Below are 20,513 nucleotides of genomic sequence, written 5' to 3'. Positions count from 1 at the left end.
TATTAGGGCTCCAACCTTTGTCCTTCTTTTTTATCTAAAAAAAACTGTGCTCACAAAGCCCCTGATGCCTCCTGTTCTAGGACATTAATTACTGCCCCTTTTTCTAACATCTGGGATACTTTTTCTGCATCCAACACTACCAAAAATCTACTCTGAAGCCATCAACAGTCTTTAACAGCCAATTGCCCTGTGTGGTCTTCCCCCAATTGTGAATAAAGAATTTTAACCTTCCCCCTGTCTTTTCAAGGGAAGAAGCTATACTGCTCACCTTGATATCCTGAGCTTGAGGTTCTAGACCTCCACGGTTTCTTAAGATTTTCCTTCTCTGGGGGTAGATGTATGAAATTTGACAGTAACCTCTCCCATAGTGTTAAATCAGGATCACAAAGGTTTAGTAGAGAATGTAGTTTATTCGTGGATAAAAGGAAGCATCTCCCAGAAACACGTCTTAAGGCATCGGTCAGCATACAGCAACTGACTCTACATCTCATAACAGTACAACGGCCCGATAACAGATCGTGCCATGGAGTAATGATAACACATTTGAACAATAACAAGTTATGCATTAAAACACAAAGCGCGAGAAGACAGCGCGCAGGAGAGACAGCACGCGAGAAGGAGCGTGCGTGCATGCGCAGCATACACAACACACCTTCCCCCCTTATAAAACAGAAGAAAAGAGAAAACAGTAAAGGAAAATAAAAAAAAATTAAGAAAAAAAAAAAAAAAACTAACTATCTAATTTCCCCTTCACAAAAACAATAAAGTCTGACATCCATTTAGGCTTTCTTATGGATCTTCTTTGTACAGGCAATTCACTGTCATTGACAGATGTAGGTTGAACGTCCACATTTTGACTAGAATTGCTTTCCACACCTGAACAACTAGATGTTGCCTCATCCTTATTAGGAATAGTACCATCACCAAAACTCTCATCCAAAAATGAATAATCAGAATGATTCACAGTGGAAGATTTCTTGTAAATAGACTTATCTGATTTAAGGACATCAATTCTGTTGAGATTCCATACCTTATTATTCGACAATCTCACAGAATTTTTAAGGACCTCAACCACTTCAAAAGGACCCATGAAAGAACTTTCTCCCTTTTTGACCTTCCAAGGTTTCTTAACCTTCACCATCATACCAACTTCCACAATTGGGTCAACTTTAGATCCAAATTTTTCATTGAAATATTTGCTGTTGTTACAATGAGTGCGAGCAAGATTTTCTTTAACTCTACCCAGATCTACACCTGAAAAGGTTGATTTAATCAACCATGACGGATTCACTTTAGTCCTTGGGAGTCTTCCCCTCATGATCTCAAAAGGAGAATAACCAGTCATGGAATTTACAGTAGTCCTGTACATCCACACTTTTTTAAAGACTTCAACTTCCCATCTCTTGCTCTCATTTCCCACTGACAGTATGGCACTTTTCAAAACTCTATTAAACCTCTCTATTACGCCATTCCCACTAGGGTTATACAGAGAAGTTGTAGAATGCACAATGCCTAACCTAGAAAAATAATCTTTAGCCTTATTCGAATTGAATTGAACACCATTGTCCGTAATAAGTCTAACTGGCAAACTTTCCTCAGTGAATACCTTGTGTAAAAAACACAAGACAGACTCAGTATCGATCCTTTCCACAATCTTGATGATGGGCCACTTAGAAAACACATCAATAGCCGCAATGACATACTTAGATTCTAAGCCAATAGGGCCCATAATATCCATGGCAATGGTTTCCCATGGGTTATCTGGAATAACCTGCTTGCCTATATTAGGTTTAAGAGTGATCAAAGACTTGTCAGAATTAGCACAAACAACACAATCCCTGACAAAACGTTCAATAAACAAATCCATACCTGGCCACCAGAACAAACTTTTAACTTGCTGTTTAGTTCTGACCATACCACTATGACCCTCATGACTTTGTGACACTATAGTCTTCCTCACACCTACAGGTGGAATGACACGTTCACCCCTTTTAACCACACACTCATTATATGAAAGCTCTGATCTTACTTCCCAGAAACTTTTAAGCTCTGGACTAATGTATTTTTTATCTGGCCAAGTAGTATTAGTGTAATCAGCAACACTCTTCAAAATTCCATCCTCCTCAAATCTTTTACACCACAAAGTCTGATCAATAGGGATAGGACCTTCATCGTGAACCATAGCAATTTGAAAGTCATCCCATTCATTATACAAATCTTCCTGAATGGGTAAGGGCATTCTAGACAAAAAATCGGCTGAAACATTCTCCTTCCCCGGAACATATTGTATCTCATAGATAAAATCCTGCAACCGCATGGACATACGTGCAATACGGGCTGAAGCTCTCAACATTCCTTCAGTGGTGAGTAACCGCACTAACGGTTTATGGTCACTCCTCAATGTACACTCTTTTCCCCAAATAAATACCCTGAAATGCTCCAAAGCCCAAATGCACGCTAACGTCTCCCTCTCTATTGTGGAGTATTTCTCCTCTGAAGGTGTAAGAGCTCTGGACGCATGAGCAATGACAACCTCCTTGCCATCCTTGTTCTTTTGAGAAAAAACTGCGCCAAGCCCTTTCGAGCTAGCGTCTGTGGTGATAATATTTTGTAGAGAAGGGTCGAAACAAGAGAGAGCATTGGCAGAGCAAATAGCATCTTTTACATCGCAAAATTCTTTCTCACACTCATCCGTCCACTCAAAGACAACTCTGTTCTTGATTAGTTGTCTTATATTGAATGTCCTACAAGAAAAATCAGGTACATATCTGGCATAGAATTCAACTAACCCCAAAAATGATCTTACATCATCCTTGGATTTAGGGTGTGGTGCAGACTTGATAGCCTCTAATAAATCGGATTTGGGCTTAATTCCTTCCTCACACAGTTCATGGCCTAAATAGTTAACAGAATGAACACCAAATTTGCATTTTTCATACTTAATTGTAAGACCATGTACATTCAATGCACTTAAAACATCTTCCAAAGCAGAAATATGGTTTTCTCTGTTGTCATTGAAAACTAAGATGTCATCCTGAAAACAGACGGCATTCTTGCAGTTCTTCAAAATATCTTGCATCACCCTCTGAAAAATGGCAGCAGCCGATGCCAAACCAAAAGGCATCCTGTTAAATCTAAAACACCCAAATGGGGTGATGAAAGCTGTTAGATCCTTGCTCTTTTCACTAAGCTCAATCTGGTGGTAGGCGGCAGATAAGTCTATGGTAGAGAAAAATTTGGAACCACCAGCAGAAGATAACAATTCAGCAATGCGAGGAAGAGGAAACTGATCCACTATAATATTATTGTTAAGATGGCGAAGGTCAATGCAAAGTCTGACCTTGCCATTGGCCCGCCTGGCAACCACTATGGGCGAAACCCATTCAGAAGATTCAATCCTCTCTATTATGCCCTCTTTCACTAAAGCATCTAATTCCTTTTGGACTTCCTCTCTAACTGCAAACAGAATATTCCTAGCCTTGTGCACTTTAGGGCACGCATTTTCCTTTAGTCGAATTTCATGTTTGAAACTGGTTAACCTCCCAATATTTTTTGAAAAAACATTAGGAAATTTTTCTAACAACATAGCTGAAATACCATTATGTTCATCCACTAACATCACTGGATTTGGGCTATTTGGATTCAAAATAATACCAAGTTTGCCAAAATCAAACCAGCTAAGAACTGAAGGACCCTTCTTAGAAATGAAAAGTTTAGCTATGCATTCCCTATCTTTGAACCTGAAAACTAATTTTCTAAAACCTAAAATATCTATCCTTCCACCTGAATATCCCTCAGGATTGATGTCACTCTTTTCTAAAAAACTTCCCAATCTGTCTACAGAACAACTTCTTCCATACAGATTCACATACAATAGAGTATGGTGAACCAGAGTCAGCATACATTTTAATTTCCACCCCTCCGATAACCATGTCACACAATGGCTTTTTCTTAATTACAACATCATTGACATTTAGGATTGCAGATTCTTTGATATTTAGGACAAATGAACAGTTGTTGGAGTCATTAGAGAAGGAATCATCATCACTGTTATCACTCTGTTCAATACATTTGACTTTCTGGTTGGCTTTGCTCTTTCTGCAAGCAGAAGTAAAATGCCCAGACAGTCCACAATTCGAACATTTTTGTTTTAAACCAGGACAAGCTTTGCTATTAGCCAGATGTGATTTGCTATTGCACCTATAACATCTTAAATTGGTCTTAAACTCTTCCGAATTATTTTTGGCATTGTAATTTGGCTTCTTCTTAAAAGAATCCTTACGTTTATCATCATATTTAGAATTAATTTTTGAGACAATCTCTTTACTTATAGAAACATCTTTCCCTTTAACCTGCTGTGCACTTCTACATGAAAGTTCAGCTTTCCTAACAATGGCAACAACAAAATCCAAATTTTCATCACCATTAATCCACAACCTTTCTTGTATAGTTTCATTACATGAATGCATAACAACCTGATCTCTAATCAGATCTTCTTGTAGATTTCCAAACTTGCAATCTAAGGCTAGTGTTTTAAGTGAGGAAACAAAATTGTCAACAGATTCTTCACTTAACTGTTTCCTTTGAAAGAATTTATACCTAGAGATTCCTATGCAAACATTTGGAGAACAACATTTATCAAAGTCAAATAATTCTTTTTCAAAAACATTTGCATATCCACTGCCTTGTGAAGCAGGCAATTGGTTGAAGGCTTTTAACCCTTCAGGTCCTAAACAATGTAAGAAAATACCTTTCTTTTCAGGGGGTTTCATTTTACCATTTGCATCTAGGGTTTCAATATAATTTAGAAAATAGGCTTTCCACTCAATCCAAGGCATGCAAGGAGAACTTCCAGCTGCCCAATAACTTTGGGGTGGGGAAAGCGTATAACCCTGTGCACACATGTCAGTACTTTATACTTATACTGTAAATAAATAATAAATTAACAAGTTAAACAATGTGTTATTTTTTTTTAAAAATAGTCACTAATTCAAAAGAAAAAATTTGAGGGGTTGCCGAGTTTTTCTTGAAACTGCTTCACTCAATAAGCGAAATCCAATTGAGAAATAAACATTAAGTCACCTCCTTCGCTTTTAAACTGCCGATAAATAAATTCAATCCAAGAATAACTTCTTCTTCGTGAAATCCGATTTTGAGTCACCTCTTTTCTTTCTGAGACCGGTAAAGGGGAGTGGCGTTAACACGAGTTGATCCAATCACCTCTCTGCTTGAAGAAAACCAATGACGGCTCTTCATAGACAAACGTTGCCCAGCGTGTGGAAGGAAGTAAATGAAGAAAACCTCCACGTCTAACTGGCAGCAAACGATTTTTAGAAAGGCGCCGATCAAGGTAAAGTAATCAAATCCAACTCCCACAGTCTTGTGTAGATATGTAGAATAAAATCGGATATCCAGCAATTAATTTTGTAAAGTTTCCAATCTCTCGGTGCTCGTTAATTTCTTGAAGAAAAAAAATAAATCGAAATGAAACTAGGAAATGCCTCCAAAGTGTTCCGTCCCTCGTCGCCAGATTGTTAAATCAGGATCACAAAGGTTTAGTAGAGAATGTAGTTTATTCGTGGATAAAAGGAAGCATCTCCCAGAAACACGTCTTAAGGAATCGGTCAGCATACAGCAACTGACTCTACATCTCATAACAGTACAACGGCCCGATAACAGATCGTGCCATGGAGTAATGATAACACATTTGAACAATAACAAGTTATGCATTAAAACACAAAGCGCGAGAAGACAGCGCGCAGGAGAGACAGCACGCGAGAAGGAGCGTGCGTGCATGCGCAGCATACACAACACATAGCTACCAAAGCTTCTCTGTTCTTGTGGATAAAACTGGGATCTTAAGGATCCGCTGCTGACAGCAAGTCCCCTCCTGTCAGCCGGACCAAAAATAGCCTGCGAGCCAAAGACTCTGTACATGCTACTTTGAGCCTTACTGAAAGTTCAAAAGGTGGAAACACATTTTCCTAGTGAATTCATAAAACTTTCCCCAAAAAAGAGACCTTTGGTATCACCATGTCTGCTCTAGAGGACAGATCTATCAGTTTAGGATTTATCCTCATTAAGAACACCTCTTGCCTTTCAATAATCAGGCCTGCATGGCATTGCCCAACATACATAAGGCACTCTGTGCCCAACCCCTTAAAAGATCAATGTTTACCGTCCCATTCTTACCCATGGCATCCTCTGCCATATCTAAGATATGAGTAAGAAGGCCCAATATACCAAGGACTCTATTGTGGCATTGTTTCAAACATTTTTCAATACCCTTTCTAGGGTTCTTGCCGAATTTAAACAGAAAGGTAATCAGTTCTGGGTCCAGATTGAGTGCATTACACACGTTATCCTCTGTAGAGAGCCTAGGGCATTCTGTCCGAAGTAAGTTGCGTGTTTCCCTGTCAAGTGGCTTCCTGACCCAATGAGTAAGGTACTTTGCCATGTGGTCTGTTGGCCATCATTCTGCACTGCATGAATATTTAATTGTAGTCGGGTTAAACATCTCACCCCCAAAGGGGTCCTTAACCTTTTGGGATGTAGAGGCTTGATTCAGATCCTCATCAAGTCCCCCCAAGATATCATAGTAAATAGAGGAAAATAAATTCATCCATATCCACATCATCATAATCAATATTCTCTGCTGAGGAGTTTAGACTGCCCCAAAAATATTTTCTGCCATGAAGGTCACTTCTTCCAATCATGTCTCTAAGGACAACTTTTCTGTGTGCCCCGTCAAGGTGGCCTCTTTCTTTTGTGCTGCTCTCTATTGTATCAGTGCCAGCGGCATGGTTAAACACCTTCTCAATATGTTTCATCTTATGGGAAACCTTGCAGCCTCTCTGTGGTTCAGAGTTTGAAGGTGAGTCTCCATTTGAGAAGGGAAAAATATGTCTCCTCTGCAGGGGTCTTCCTCTTCCTCTTAGTTAATGTGTCATCTAACGCCTCTCTCATGGAGGACCTAAGTTCCTCCTTTAAAAATCTTTTAATAGATTCTCCCAGGAGTTCAGACACTGCATGGGTCTGGGGGTTAATGGCCTCCATAATTGGTATGATACAGTGGCGGCTCTTTGGCTACAGCAGAGGTGTGCCGTCCCACTGCTTTCAGCAGTGGAAATGAAGGAAAAATAAGATGATAATACCTCATTGTTATTATCATCTTAATTGTTCTTGCTGCTGGCGTCTTTGCGGGGCGGGGCAGCTCTGCTCTCAGAGCAGGGGGGAGGAGTGGTGGGCACACTGTAAGTGTGCAAGACTGATTGGCCAGCCCTTTAAAAAGTAACAGAAAGTCATGTACGTATCGTGTTGAGGAGCAGCTAATAAAAGAGGAGGATGTCTTCATGCCCTGGATATTTATATGCTTTTATGAACATTGTAAATGCTTTATGATGTATTAGAACATTGGTAGCTCCATTGAAAACAATTGAGTGCTCCAGGCTTATAATGGCTGGTATAAGCCTGGAGCTCCAACATTCCAATGTTTCGTTGTTCACAGCTCTGGCTGTGAACAAAGGCTTCAGGGAGCCTGAGGGGATTCCAATCCCCTCACACTCCCATAAGGCTTTGTTCTTTTTTGTTAGAACAGTCTACCCTCTAGTGGCAGAATGTTCTAATAGCCTTATAGCCCTTCGTAGCTGGGCTATACCGGCTATTAAAGTCCCTCTCCCTTGTTAAAGGCCCTCGCCTTCGGCTCGGGCCTTTAATAGCTGGTATACCCCTCTACGGTGGACTAAAAGGCTATAGTACTATTCTTTAAAGGGCTACATGTTGGGGCACCAATAAAAGGTTATTGCATAATGGTAGCCTCTGGCCTTGTAATGAAATATGCAGGGTCCCCCTGGAAGCAAATTATGCCCTTATGAGCAAAAGAAAATTAAGGATACCAATAGGAATGATGGCCTTAAAGTGTCACATGATATATGGTTTGGTTAATGATTTCCTGCCTGCTTTTGGTAGGTTGATAAGATAGGTGTGAATAAACTCCAGCCAGGTGACTACACAAAGTAACGGCTCAAGTGAAGTGGGTAAAATGTATTGGGGTTGGTAACTGTGTGACCGGTTTGCACAGCTTCAGCCTGTGGTACACTCCTGAAGGCCTTTCAGGGTTTGGCAGAATCTTTTGAATTTGGGACCCCCAATATTTAAGGATTTCGTTCCGATGGCAATATGGCGAACACTGTTTACTGAGTATGAAGCAGGTAGGCAGTGTAGAGTTGGTAAAAACATGGTTGGGAATGGTTGTGTGGCAGGGGGCAGGTACCTTCTATTGTGGAACACAGCTTCCACTGTAATCTGCTCCTCTACCGCGTGCGTGACAGAAGGAGGAGGATCGCTAAGAGGACTTGAGTGAGACAGAAGGCTTTCTTTGTAGTGCTGTTAAATCAATAGATGAAGGAAACCTCTGTACTGAAGGTGATATCCACGTTGAAAACCGTCAGTGACTTTCTGGAAAGGGCACCAATTACCATTGGCGCTCCAAATGGTCGGTGGTCAAGTTCCTTGGGCTGAGCAGTAATTCCTTGGTGGTATTAATTTTAAAGCAGGTTGTAGTAAAGACTGCTCACACGCGGAAATTCCTTATGAGCTTTTATCCCAAATAAGTGCCCCAGCAGTACACGGAGAGCAGGAGCCGGCTCCTACCTCTAGCTCCATCAAACACCTTTCTTCAGCATTCTAACATGACATCACAATACCCCCAAGCTATGACATAGACAGTTAAGGATGGGCACATGTGACAATAAGCTAACAAAAGCAAAGCCTATAAGTTACATCACAACACAGGTCTTTGAAAGGGAGTCTGGTGCAACTCACGCCATACGGTAGCTGCTTCGTTTATCAATAGAGATAAGACTATTAGCCTTGGCCAAACAGTGTGAGCACATGTAGCTCTATGACGCGTGTCAGACATTTGATCCTCATGAAAAGGTCTGCCTCGCTCTGAATGGCACCAGCAGACACAGTGCACCAAGTTCTGGCAGTGGACCGCGGAGAGTTACGCGTGCGCCACCAGACAAAGAGGAGTGACGTACATGAGGACGCAAATAGGAGGGAACTCGTACTTGCAAAAGACCTTACCGGCCGGTCTGGAGTTACTCTGTCCGAATTTAATCCCAGTGGAATTACTTTTGAAACGATGGAGGAAGAAAACCTACTTTTCAGTGCAGATGGGTAAGTAAGATGTTTCTGCTTGTACTACACCTGCAAGCCCAGGTAAAAAAGAGCACGTTGCTGAACATTATAAGAGAAAAAAAGAAATGTCAATTTTGATAGGTCATCCTCCTCTTTTGTGTTGTTTTTGAGGAGAGCTGCAGGTGGGTGTCTGTATTGAATTTAGTAAAGTTTTTCATCAGCTTTGCTCATCGAGTCCTACGCCATAGAAGTCTTTCGATCTGAATAGACTAATTCATTCTAGATCCTGAACGTCACTATGGGTCTCTCTGCTTTTTCACCCTCCTCCTTTCCCTAGGGGGCAAGCTGTCGTCTTTGTTGCCTCATATTGTGTCATGGGCTATTTCAGTGTTTTACTTTAATGTGATTTCTATAACTTTATGCTGCAAAAATTGCACTTTTTATTAAGTTACATTCCTTTGGTGTCTTCAGTTTTTTCTTATTGTATTTTTGTTGCTACATTCACGGTTGCTCTTCTGCTTTTAGTACTGTATTTTTATTGTGGAAATGTAAACGTGCAAGGTCTCTAAAGTCCGTAATCTTGCCTTTGTGCAACATGTGGAATGTACAAGGTGAGACGCATCATATGATTATGTTCTTGCATGTAGAAGAAGGGCTGGGAAAATGTCCGAATCCACATGATGGAATTTACTCATGGGTACAATCCACAAGCACTGGGGCAGTTTCCTAATTGAATGTATGTTCTTAGTATTTGCTAAATCTATGTCCATTTCTCGTATCTTCCAAAGAAAAAGTACAACACTTAGGGCCAGATGTATCAAGATACCGTTTTGCGAATCCTAAATAGCGATTTTTTGCGAATCGCTATTTAGAATTCGCAAAACGGTATGTATGTACAAAATCGCAATTTTTTTGCGATTCCTTATTATTCTTTATTTGCGAATTCGCATTTTGCGAATTCGCAAATAAAGAATAATTTTCAATGCATTCCTATGGGCCAGCAGGCCCATAGGAATGATAGTGCAATAATTCTCAAATTGCGAATTCGCAAATTGCTAATCGCAATTTGAGAATTATTTCAAGGGTGCAGGAGTGTCTCAAAGACACCCTGCTGCACCCCTCAAATCTACATGTGTGTGCATGTGGCACACATACATGCCCTATGGGCATGTATGAGTGTCACATGCCACCCTTACAAATGCCAATTAGGGCATTTTTAAAAGAAATCGCAATTTACCACCAACTACAAGTTGGTGGTAAATTGCGATTTCTTAACACAAATTCGCAAACCAAAAATGTGTCATACATATCATTTAAGGAATCGCAAAATTTGCGATTCCTTAAATGCTATGGCAAAATAAGGAATCGCAAATATTTGCGATTCCTTAAATTGCGATATTTTGATACATAACAAAAATCGCAAATCGGCCGTTTGCGAGTCGCAAAAGCCTTGATACATCTGGCCCTCACTCCCTTACCTCTAACCCTATTTTTTTGGCGGGAGGAGGGGGGTTTAGAAAGAATTCAACAACAATGTCCAGGTATCTCCACACCTGTCCATGAATACTCAAATGTGTCCAGGTATATGGAAAAGTACCAGGTCTATGTTTCCGCAATCAAAACAGTACCACGCACACACTTGTTCTTGAAACTTTTTCTCATACATCGCTATTGAGGGGCGGGGTTTCCGTGAAAACTAGTTTCAAAGGTTTGGTGAAGATCCAGAAGTTTGCAAGTTTGTGGGTGTTTCACTAGCTTTTATACGTGGACCCACTCAAGAACGCCTACAAATCATCCCTTGGAAGAACGTTTGTTCTGATTAAAATCATAAGATTTTGTAATAATATTGGGAACAGATCTCATTTGGGAGGGCATCACCTTTGAATATAATGTAAACCTGCTTTAGGAATTTGCCCATGCATCTACAACGAACTTACCTGCAGAATAACTATGGGTCTATGTGATGAGTTAACTGTATTAATAACAGCTTTTCCGGCTTAACAATGAGTGCATTCAAATTAACCAACTACCCCAATCACAATTTTTTGGGCGTTCAACTACAGTTGCAGATCTGCCAAACTTCTAAATATTACCATTATGTGAGAGGAGGGAGAAGGGCCTTTTAGAAGGTGGGGTCCATTGAGGGGGCGGGCTTCATTCTCATTAATATCTGGACAATCCTGGAGAAGGAGAAGCTAACAAGAGGGGGACAGACTTGGAACACAGCAATGGCTCTTGAACAGAGCCCCCCCTATGCCCCCCCAAAAAAACAATGACTTACTTCTAACTCAAGTGTAAAAAGATACAATACCTCAGCACACCCTTCTCATTATTTCAGTGAATAGTAGTCGCAATATTACTTGACACAATTTAGGCAAACTCGGTGCCCTATGCAATATAGTCCAGAAAAACAACCAAAGTCTTCAGAAAGTGATATGATAGTCCAGACAGGTCTCCTTGGATTGAAGTTTGTTTATTGTCATATATCACTGGAAGCAAGCAGCCGACGCGCGTTTCGCCCGCAGGGCTTTTTCAAGGCTGCGAACAAAGTATTGATACATGTCCATCAGGCAAATATGCACTTCCATTGCTTTATGATAGAAAGTGTACTTCTCCAATCATGCAGAGTCACACGTGATTCCTGTTTGTTACCTGGGTAATCCCGTGGTAAGTGCTGGGATGTACACCATTTTATATTCACAATACACCCTGGTGCACATGAACTCCCAGATTACACCCATCTGCGATGGTGGAAGTATAATGTTTTAACAAAAGTGATAAAGGATGAGGGAATTATTTTAAGAGCCACGACGACAATGCTTAAAATATGAGGTTTTAAGAAAATGGAAAATACCAGATAGTGTTCTGCTAAATATCAATAAAGGTTAAAACCATATAAAAAAGATAGCCTCTATTCCGTGCTAAAGAATTTTTCTGCTACCACAATATATCTCACCTCGTAGTTTCCTTCCTTCTAATTTGATAGATCCGCGAACTTTGTTTCCAGAAACAGTATTTGACAATCCAATCAGTCACACCTTAGGGAATGGTTCTGCATTAAATCATTTGTTCTGAAAATATAATATGGCCATCTGTTGTTATCTATAGTGTTAAAAAATGGGGTCCAGTCACATTCAATATAAGTTCAAAGAGTTAGGGAAACTTCACACGAGTTGGAACAGATAAAGGAATGTGTACTATCGTCACATAGTCCTTACTATAGCATAAATTGCTGTTATATTAGTACCCTTATTATGGGAAACAAAATCACTCATAAAATTGCTAAAATAGCAGAACACAGTCTTACCTATGTAGTGTTGAAACTATGTCCAATAAGAGGGAATATTTTTATTTCCTTTCCGAATATAAGAGCCAAAGTCCCAATGTATGTGACATCCAATCCCGAGGTATGGGTGTGATTTCTTGAATCTTGATAAATCCAAGACCTTGGATTTATCAAGATTCAAGAAATCACACCCATACCTCGGTAAGACTGTGTTCTGCTATTTTAGCAATTTTATGAGTGATTTTGTTTCCCATAATAAGGGTACTAATATAACAGCAATTTATGCTATAGTAAGGACTATGTGACGATAGTACACATTCCTTTATCTGTTCCAACTCGTGTGAAGTTTCCCTAACTCTTTGAACTTATATTGAATGTGACTGGACCCCATTTTTTAACACTATAGATAACAACAGATGGCCATATTATATTTTCAGAACAAATGATTTAATGCAGAACCATTCCCTAAGGTGTGACTGATTGGATTGTCAAATACTGTTTCTGGAAACAAAGTTCGCGGATCTATCAAATTAGAAGGAAGGAAACTACGAGGTGAGATATATTGTGGTAGCAGAAAAATTCTTTAGCACGGAATAGAGGCTATCTTTTTTATATGGTTTTAACCTTTATTGATATTTAGCAGAACACTATCTGGTATTTTCCATTTTCTTAAAACCTCATATTTTAAGCATTGTCGTCGTGGCTCTTAAAATAATTCCCTCATCCTTTATTACTTTTGTTAAAACATTATACTTCCACCATCGCAGATGGGTGTAATCTGGGAGTTCATGTGCACCAGGGTGTATTGTGAATATAAAATGGTGTACATCCCAGCACTTACCACGGGATTACCCAGGTAACAAACAGGAATCACGTGTGACTCTGCATGATTGGAGAAGTACACTTTTTATCATAAAGCAATGGAAGTGCATATTTGCCTGATGGACATGTATCAATACTTTGTTCGCAGCCTTGAAAAAGCCCTGCGGGCGAAACGCGCGTCGGCTGCTTGCTTCCAGTGATATATGACAATAAACAAACTTCAATCCAAGGAGACCTGTCTGGACTATCATATCACTTTCTGAAGACTTTGGTTGTTTTTCTGGACTATATTGCATAGGGCACCGAGTTTGCCTAAATTGTGTCAAGTAATATTGCGACTACTATTCACTGAAATAATGAGAAGGGTGTGCTGAGGTATTGTATCTTTTTGTATATGTGACCCAAGTTTCGCCTTTGGATCTTGGGAGGAAACGACACCTTGGTGGGTAGGTGTTATTACCTTAAGCACCCTCGCCGCAGTAGCGATTGCCTAACGACTGTTTTTTACGAGTATATCTGGCATAACAAATCCAAGATGTGCGGCTCAATCTAAGCAAACCCATTCAATTGCTATATAATTCTAACTCAAGTGTGTCAAGGAAATTTCAAAACCCACTAGCAAAAGAAGGGTTGAAGCAAGAAGCCTGCACCTGTTATGGCCTGTGACTTTTAAGTGGTATGATGGTGCTTGAGAAACCTAGGAACACAACCCTATCTGTTCCTTCAAGGACAAAGTCCAAATACACAACATAAACTGTGGAATCAGCACCCATCAACAAAACATTTTTTGCAATAATAGTTAGTGTCCTTAAATCAATGGTTAGAGTCCATATCAAATGAACAGGTCCGAACTTGATAGCCGTGTATTTTCAATTCTTTATTGTATTTTCAACAGTAGAAAAAATGATCCAATTCACAGTAGATTTTCTTTTCTTAGCCAACGCGTTTCGTCTCATCAACTGAGACTTCTTCAGGGCTCAAACACCTGTCTTTATGGAATATAGTGTGAGCGGGAGAGTTTCTTTAATTCACGCAAACTTTGGAGAGATCTGTCATATCCGATGAATATTCAGAAGTGACCCGAAAACGGCATGGTGACCTGCGAGAACGAGCGATGTAAAGTTTAACAGTAACCATTGATTTAAGGACACTAACTATTATTGCAAAAAAATGTTTTTGTTGATGGGTGCTGATTCCACAGTTTATGTTGAAATTTCAAAACCTTTGATATCTGTTCAGACTCCACCTATGAGATATAAACCTCTCTGTGCATGGGTTTACAGCTCACCATGTGCTCACAAAGTGAGTGACTGTGGTGCTTAACCAGGAGACTGTGCGAAGAGAACAATTACCTCCTTGTCCATTCCCTCGATTGCAACCATCAACATGTGAGGCTTCCCGTCTCCCCAGACACCAATCCCACTTAATAAAAAACAACACAATACATATAAAAGACCCCCCCACACCACCACACCTCCTGTTTTTCTTGTGTCTCCTTACTATGATCTCTGTCGGCAACGACGGTACCTTGTGGACTATTGTGCAGAGTTGTTTTAATTCATTCCTGTCTGAGGCGCTGAGGTTGTGTGTGTGGCCAACGTTTCAGGAAGCAGATCTCCAAAGGAGGGCAAACAGGTTTATGTGCAATGAATGGTTGAGGTTTGGGAGCCGTCCATTCCGGCAGTTTACTCAGCCTCGTCAGCAATATCTCAGCGGATATTTGGAGCCACACCGTTCAGTTCACTCTGTGTTGGGGCTCCTTGACGGAGTCTGGCAGTCCCAATGCGGCCGGGGCACTGTTTCTGGGATCTGGAGGAGGAGTCTTGTAATCCTTCGGGGGAAGCTCTGTCATTCCAGAGGGCACAGGGGGAGAGGTGCTTCCTTGCCAAAGTTGGTAAGGTGCTGTTGGGCCATATTTGATGTGCTACTGGAGATTGTGGCATTTTCTATTTGAAGGTTGTTAATGCTTACAGTTTCTGGGGCCTTCATTGGTTAACTTATGGTACAGTATCTTTTATTGGGTGAATATTGAAAACTGTCCCTATTTAAGGGTTCTTTCTGCCGAGTTTTATGTTTCTAAAACTCATTGAGGACGGATGTCTGAAAAGCATACTGTGAGGAGGAAGCATGTTATTTATTCTTCATCTTCTTTAGATGAGGCGATCCAGATTCCAGTGAGGGTGCCGTCTAGGAGTGGTGCGTCAGAATCTTGGATTTCCCCCTTTTTATATGCATAATGAGGAGGGGATGGTATTCCCAAAGTACTCCAAACCCTGTTCCATGGTGATGCTGTTCCAAGGTGCAATCAAGGACATGGGGATTTCTTAATGGAGGAGGTAGACAGTTTCAGTTCCGATGTTCCTTCAGATACTTTATATGCTGAAGGGTAGGGAAGTTCTTCCTCACAATGTCAAAGTGGACTCGATATTGACAACGTTGATTGGCAAGACCTCCATTTATCCAGAGGACTATACTCCAAATGATCCTTCAGGCAAGAAGATCGAAGTGGGGCTGAAGAAAGCATTTGTGCTGAGAATCATTCTCTGAAAGCCAGCCTCGATGCAGCATATCGACATAGTCTGTCATTAAAGATTTAGATCAGTTGGCAGTGGCAATCCAGGAGGGTTCTGAGTTTTCGGTAGGGAACAATAGTCCCTCTTATTGGCTGATATTTCCTCCAATATAGTCAAGGCTACTGCAATGTCCTCAGAGGTTTTGGTGGCAGCTGAACACCACCTCTGGATGAGGGACTCAGAAGATAGAAGCAGTGGAGAAGTCTGCCTGGATTTAAAATTTCTTTTCAAGGGAATATGTTCTTTTGGGTAACAGTTGGATTCCGTGATTTCCAAAACCTTTAAAGACTGAAAACATACCCCACTGTAAAATGGTATGTTAGACTACAAAAGGTTCTCGGATAAGAGCTCTAAGTCTTCGCTTCGTAAGGACTTAAAGTGGTACTCTTCTCGCAAGCAGAAGTATCAACCAAAGCATTTTTCACTAAAGACTAATTTAAAAAAAGAAGGGGTCAGTCTAGAATGACAATTACGGTGAATTCCCGATTGGAGGGGGGTTACTTCATTTTGTGATGATTTGGCGTCAAGACATCACAGACAAATGGATTCTCAGTGTGGTCAATGAGGGCTATGCAGTGGAATTCAAAGAGCCTTCTCCATGCACTGAGATCAAAGTGACTCATCTGCCAGCACGGTGTCCAAACGTATTTCTCTGATCCTAGGGGTGGACCTGCTGCTCCAGAAGAAGGTGATAATTCAGATTCCTCTGGGGGAGAGTGGCCTATGTGACTTTTTCATTATTTTTCTAGTACAAAAGGTGTCAGGTGCATACAGACTGGTGCTGGATTTAAAGTTGGTCAATGCTTGGATCCAGACTCTTCATTTTTGGATGGTGACACTGCAGTCAGTTATCCTTCTGCTAAGGGCAGCAGATAGGTTGGCATCCATATATTTGGAGGATGTATATCTCCATGTTCCTGTCAATCCCTCTCATCAACAATTTCTAAGGTTTGCTCTGGATGATGTCCATTATCAGTTTCGGGTACATCTTTTCGGGCTCAAGTCATCTCCGCGGGTGTTCACTAAAGGACTGGCTCCTTTGGTGGCAATTGTACATGCAGAAGGCATCTTTGTGCACCTTAATCTAGACGACTGGTTGGTGCAGGCTCCCTTGTCAGAGCTGTTGCTCTAACATACCCAAAGAGTACTGGCGGTCCTCTGTTTTCATGGGTTCCTCATCAATTGTGAGAAGTCTTTCTTACATCTGTCCCAGGATATGGTGTTCATTGGGGCTTGTTTTCCGACTTGGCGAGGTCGTGTTTGCCAGAAGCCTATGTGGTCAAGCTGCAAGACCATGTCAGAAGTATGTTGGCACACAACAATGTAAGAGTGGAATCTTGGCTCAGTGTCCAGGGAGACATGATGTCTATGGTCTTTCTGGTCCCGTGAGCTGCTCGGTTCCATCTTCACAGGTTGGTAGCATCGATTCTGGGCAATTCGAATTCAGTGTCACAGGACTTGACAAGCTTACCTCCAATGTCAGGTTTTAAAGTCTTTATTTCGATTTAAAAAAAATCATAAAAGACAAATAATAACAAACATTAATTAATTGACAATAAATACACATACATTAACAATAAAAAGAAATTGAACAGTTTTAAGACAGTCCTGAAACAAGTTTTCCTTGGGGGGAATAGGATTACAAGTAAATTACAAACAGTAATATTTAATAGATCAAAAATATTCAGTAGCAGGAACAAGTGTGCAAGCTTGCAAAAAAACGGGGTACACGGGCCATCAGTATGTTCATACAATCCAAGGTTAAACTATTGTTTTGCCCTGAGTATCCAGGCCCAGCCCAGGTATTTGGCTATACACACTGTAATAATTTCTAGTGTGTTAGTTTTTAATACATGGATGGCCTCTTCTGATTTTCTTATGGGCAGGCACTGGAAAAGTGGTTTTAGCCATTTGGCCCTTGGTGCATGGTATCTAGGACAAGCAAACAGAAAATGGCCCTCTGTTTCCTTATGGCCTGGGCACCATTCGTGGTGCTTGATGACCAATTTTTCGTAAAGGTATTCAACGGCAATGAGCCCACCCGGAACTGGTGGAAAAGTTTCCTGTCTAGGGATTTAGAAACCGTGTCCCAATATTGTTCACGTGTGGGGTCCAACTTAAAGCAAAGGAACCTACCAGTGAGGTTGGTAGAACTGGAGGCATTGATTCTGTTCAGACGAAGCGTGGACCAGTACAATTCTTTAAATGCCAATTTAGTTGGAAAGGTACTAGTGGCAGGGGATATCCAAAGCTGCTCTAGACCCATATCCATCAGGATGGATTTTACCATTCGGAACCAGGGAATTTTCTCCGATCCCCTAATTGACCTAACTTCTACTACCCCGTTTGCAAATAGGATAAGGTCGGGCGAGGTCCATAGGCGCCTCCAAAAGGCAACCAGTCTAAATCTGGCCATCTCGTTAATTGGAGGACAACCTAAGTCCAAACAAAGGGGAATGGAGGGGGACGACTGTGGCAAGCCTACCAAATTGCGGAGGAATTTGCACTGTATTTTAAACAGGCCCGTAAGATCCATATGGCCCCACAGATCTGCACCATATAGAATCGCAGGATTGATTTTTGCATCATAGATTTTGAGAGCTGGTGTAACCCGCTTGGTGATGGATTTCCTTTGCTCACTGAGGAGGCAGCCAGTGAGTCGGGCAAGCTTAAGATGTTGGGCATCAACTTGTGTTTTCCATTTCAGGCGACTATCTAGCATAACCCCCAAGTATGTCATATTCTCTACTTGGTCCAGTTTGACTCCACCCATACTAACTGAGCTCCGGACAGGGCAGTTCTTAGTTAGCACCATAAATTTGGTTTTCCCAACGTTCACCTTAAGATCGTTGATGGCACAGAACTCCTCAAAGCGGTCCAGGGCCTGCTGTAATCCGCTGCGTGTTCTGGAGAGGAGTAAGGTGTCATCAGCAAAGATGAGCATTGGGAAACGCTGTCCTGCCAGCATAGGGGCATCTGTTGGGGTCGATTCAAAGAATTTTACCACTTGGTCAATGAACAATAAGAAAAGAGTGGGTGCCAGTACGCAACCCTGGCGAACACCTCGGGTGACTGGGAAGGGTTCTGTCACTTGGCCCTGTCCTCCCCATCTTACCCTCGCAAAATTCTCCTCATGCAATTTGATTATCAAATCGAGCAGTTCTACTGGCATTCCTAGATTCTTCAAGACTCCCCACAGTTTTTCCCTCGGTACTAGATCGAAGGCGGACTTCAGATCGATGAACGCTGCGAAGATGGTACCGCCGCCAAGCTGCACCACCTTCCAGTAGATCAGACAAAATCTGAACACCTGGTCGATGGTGCTGGTTCCCGATCTGAAGCCCGCCTGCATTGGAGATAGAATGTCCTCCATCTCGATCCAGCCTTGGACCCTGCCCAGAACCATGCGAGCGATGAGTTTTTGCATAGAGTCAATAAGACTAATCGGGCGGTAGTTACCCGGATTAGACCTATTGCCCTTTTTGTAAATCGGTAGGATCTCCGCCCCCTTCCAAGATTTGGGTATTCTTGCACCTGCAGCTATGGAGTTTGCCACCGTGATAATGTATGGTATCCACAGGGCGGGATTTGCTTTAAACAGATCGGCGGGTATAAGATCCATACCTGGCGCTTTCCCTCGCATGGTAAGATTTAATGCCAGCTCGACCTCTCCTTCTGTGAAGATGATAGTCTCGCTTTGGGTGGTGGGGTGGGATGTCCTTTCCAAAGTACTAGGTGGCATGGAATTCACTGCACAGAACTGGGTTGAGTAGAAAATCACCCAATCATTGGGGGGCACATGGTTTGTGGGGATGCGTGCGTCCGGATCCTTCCCCCACTTGACTATTTCCCAAAATTTAATGGGGTTATTGGACAGGGAGGCTTCCAAAAGGTCTGACCAATACTTATCCTCCCACTCCCGTTTAGCTTCCCCTTGTATTTTCCTATAGGTTAATCTAGCCGCTTTCACTAAACCCATATTCCGAGACTTAACTGCTTTAACCAGGTCGGTGTGTGCTTCCCTACATTTTTTATTATACCATTTATGAGGGCGAATAGATGCTGTATTGTTTCCCTGCCGGCGAGGTTGCGAAAGCAGAGATTTTAAATCGTCAAAACAACGATTGTGAAGATTTATAATAAGGTCAGCTTTTTCGGGGTTGTCCCGCAACTCAGCGTGGGTCAGCATTTTGTTATAAGTATTATTAACCACGCTAATAACCTTATTCCTCAATATTTCATCCCCCTCAATTTTTGACCATTTTACCCTCTTCCTATCGTTTGTTAGATAGGTGTCCCCCGTCTGAGAGGTACCGGGTTCCGCTAGTCTCGCAAGTCCTGGCAACTTTAGTTGCAAGATCAAGGGGTTATGGTCACTTTCTGGACGGGAAGTTACCTCCATATCCACCATCAGGGACCAGTCTCCTACTTTCATCAGGATATAGTCAATGCGGCTTCTTCTTAACCCATTATCAAATGTGCAGTTGGCTTCCTGGTCTGATTTTGTTCGACCGTTGCAGGCCCGAAAGCCACTGTTTAGACAAAAGGCCATCCAATTCACCGCTGCCTCTGTGGCGGGTACCGGTTTGACGGGCAGCAGGTCGGGTATGCCCCATACTGCGTCCTCCACGGAACCCCAACAGTCCCCTGGGTCTAATAGAGGTTCAAAGCAGCAATTTAGGTCCCCAGCA

The 20,513-nt window shown here is 41.7% G+C and overlaps 1 protein-coding gene across 2 annotated transcripts in view; it reads left to right on the top strand.

The window, feature by feature from the left end:
* The window catches only part of ARHGAP40 (Rho GTPase activating protein 40), a 475,540-nt gene that overhangs the window by 158,135 nt on the left and 296,892 nt on the right, over positions 1-20,513 (top strand). The window contains exon 1 of one of the 2 annotated variants that reach the window (XM_086932263.1): positions 9,049-9,180. The exons of the other annotated variant lie outside the window; for it this stretch is intronic. Within the exon in view, the coding sequence (XP_086788389.1) occupies positions 9,146-9,180 (35 nt within the window). The 5' untranslated portion in view covers positions 9,049-9,145. Of the gene's footprint in view, positions 1-9,048; positions 9,181-20,513 lie in introns of those variants that run through there. 2 annotated transcript variants of the gene reach the window in all.

Source organism: Lissotriton vulgaris, chromosome 7 (assembly GCF_964263255.1).
Source record: "Lissotriton vulgaris chromosome 7, aLisVul1.2, whole genome shotgun sequence".
In the NCBI taxonomy this organism is placed as follows: Eukaryota; Metazoa; Chordata; class Amphibia; order Caudata; family Salamandridae; genus Lissotriton; species Lissotriton vulgaris.
This window is presented reverse-complemented; position numbering and strand designations above follow the sequence as displayed.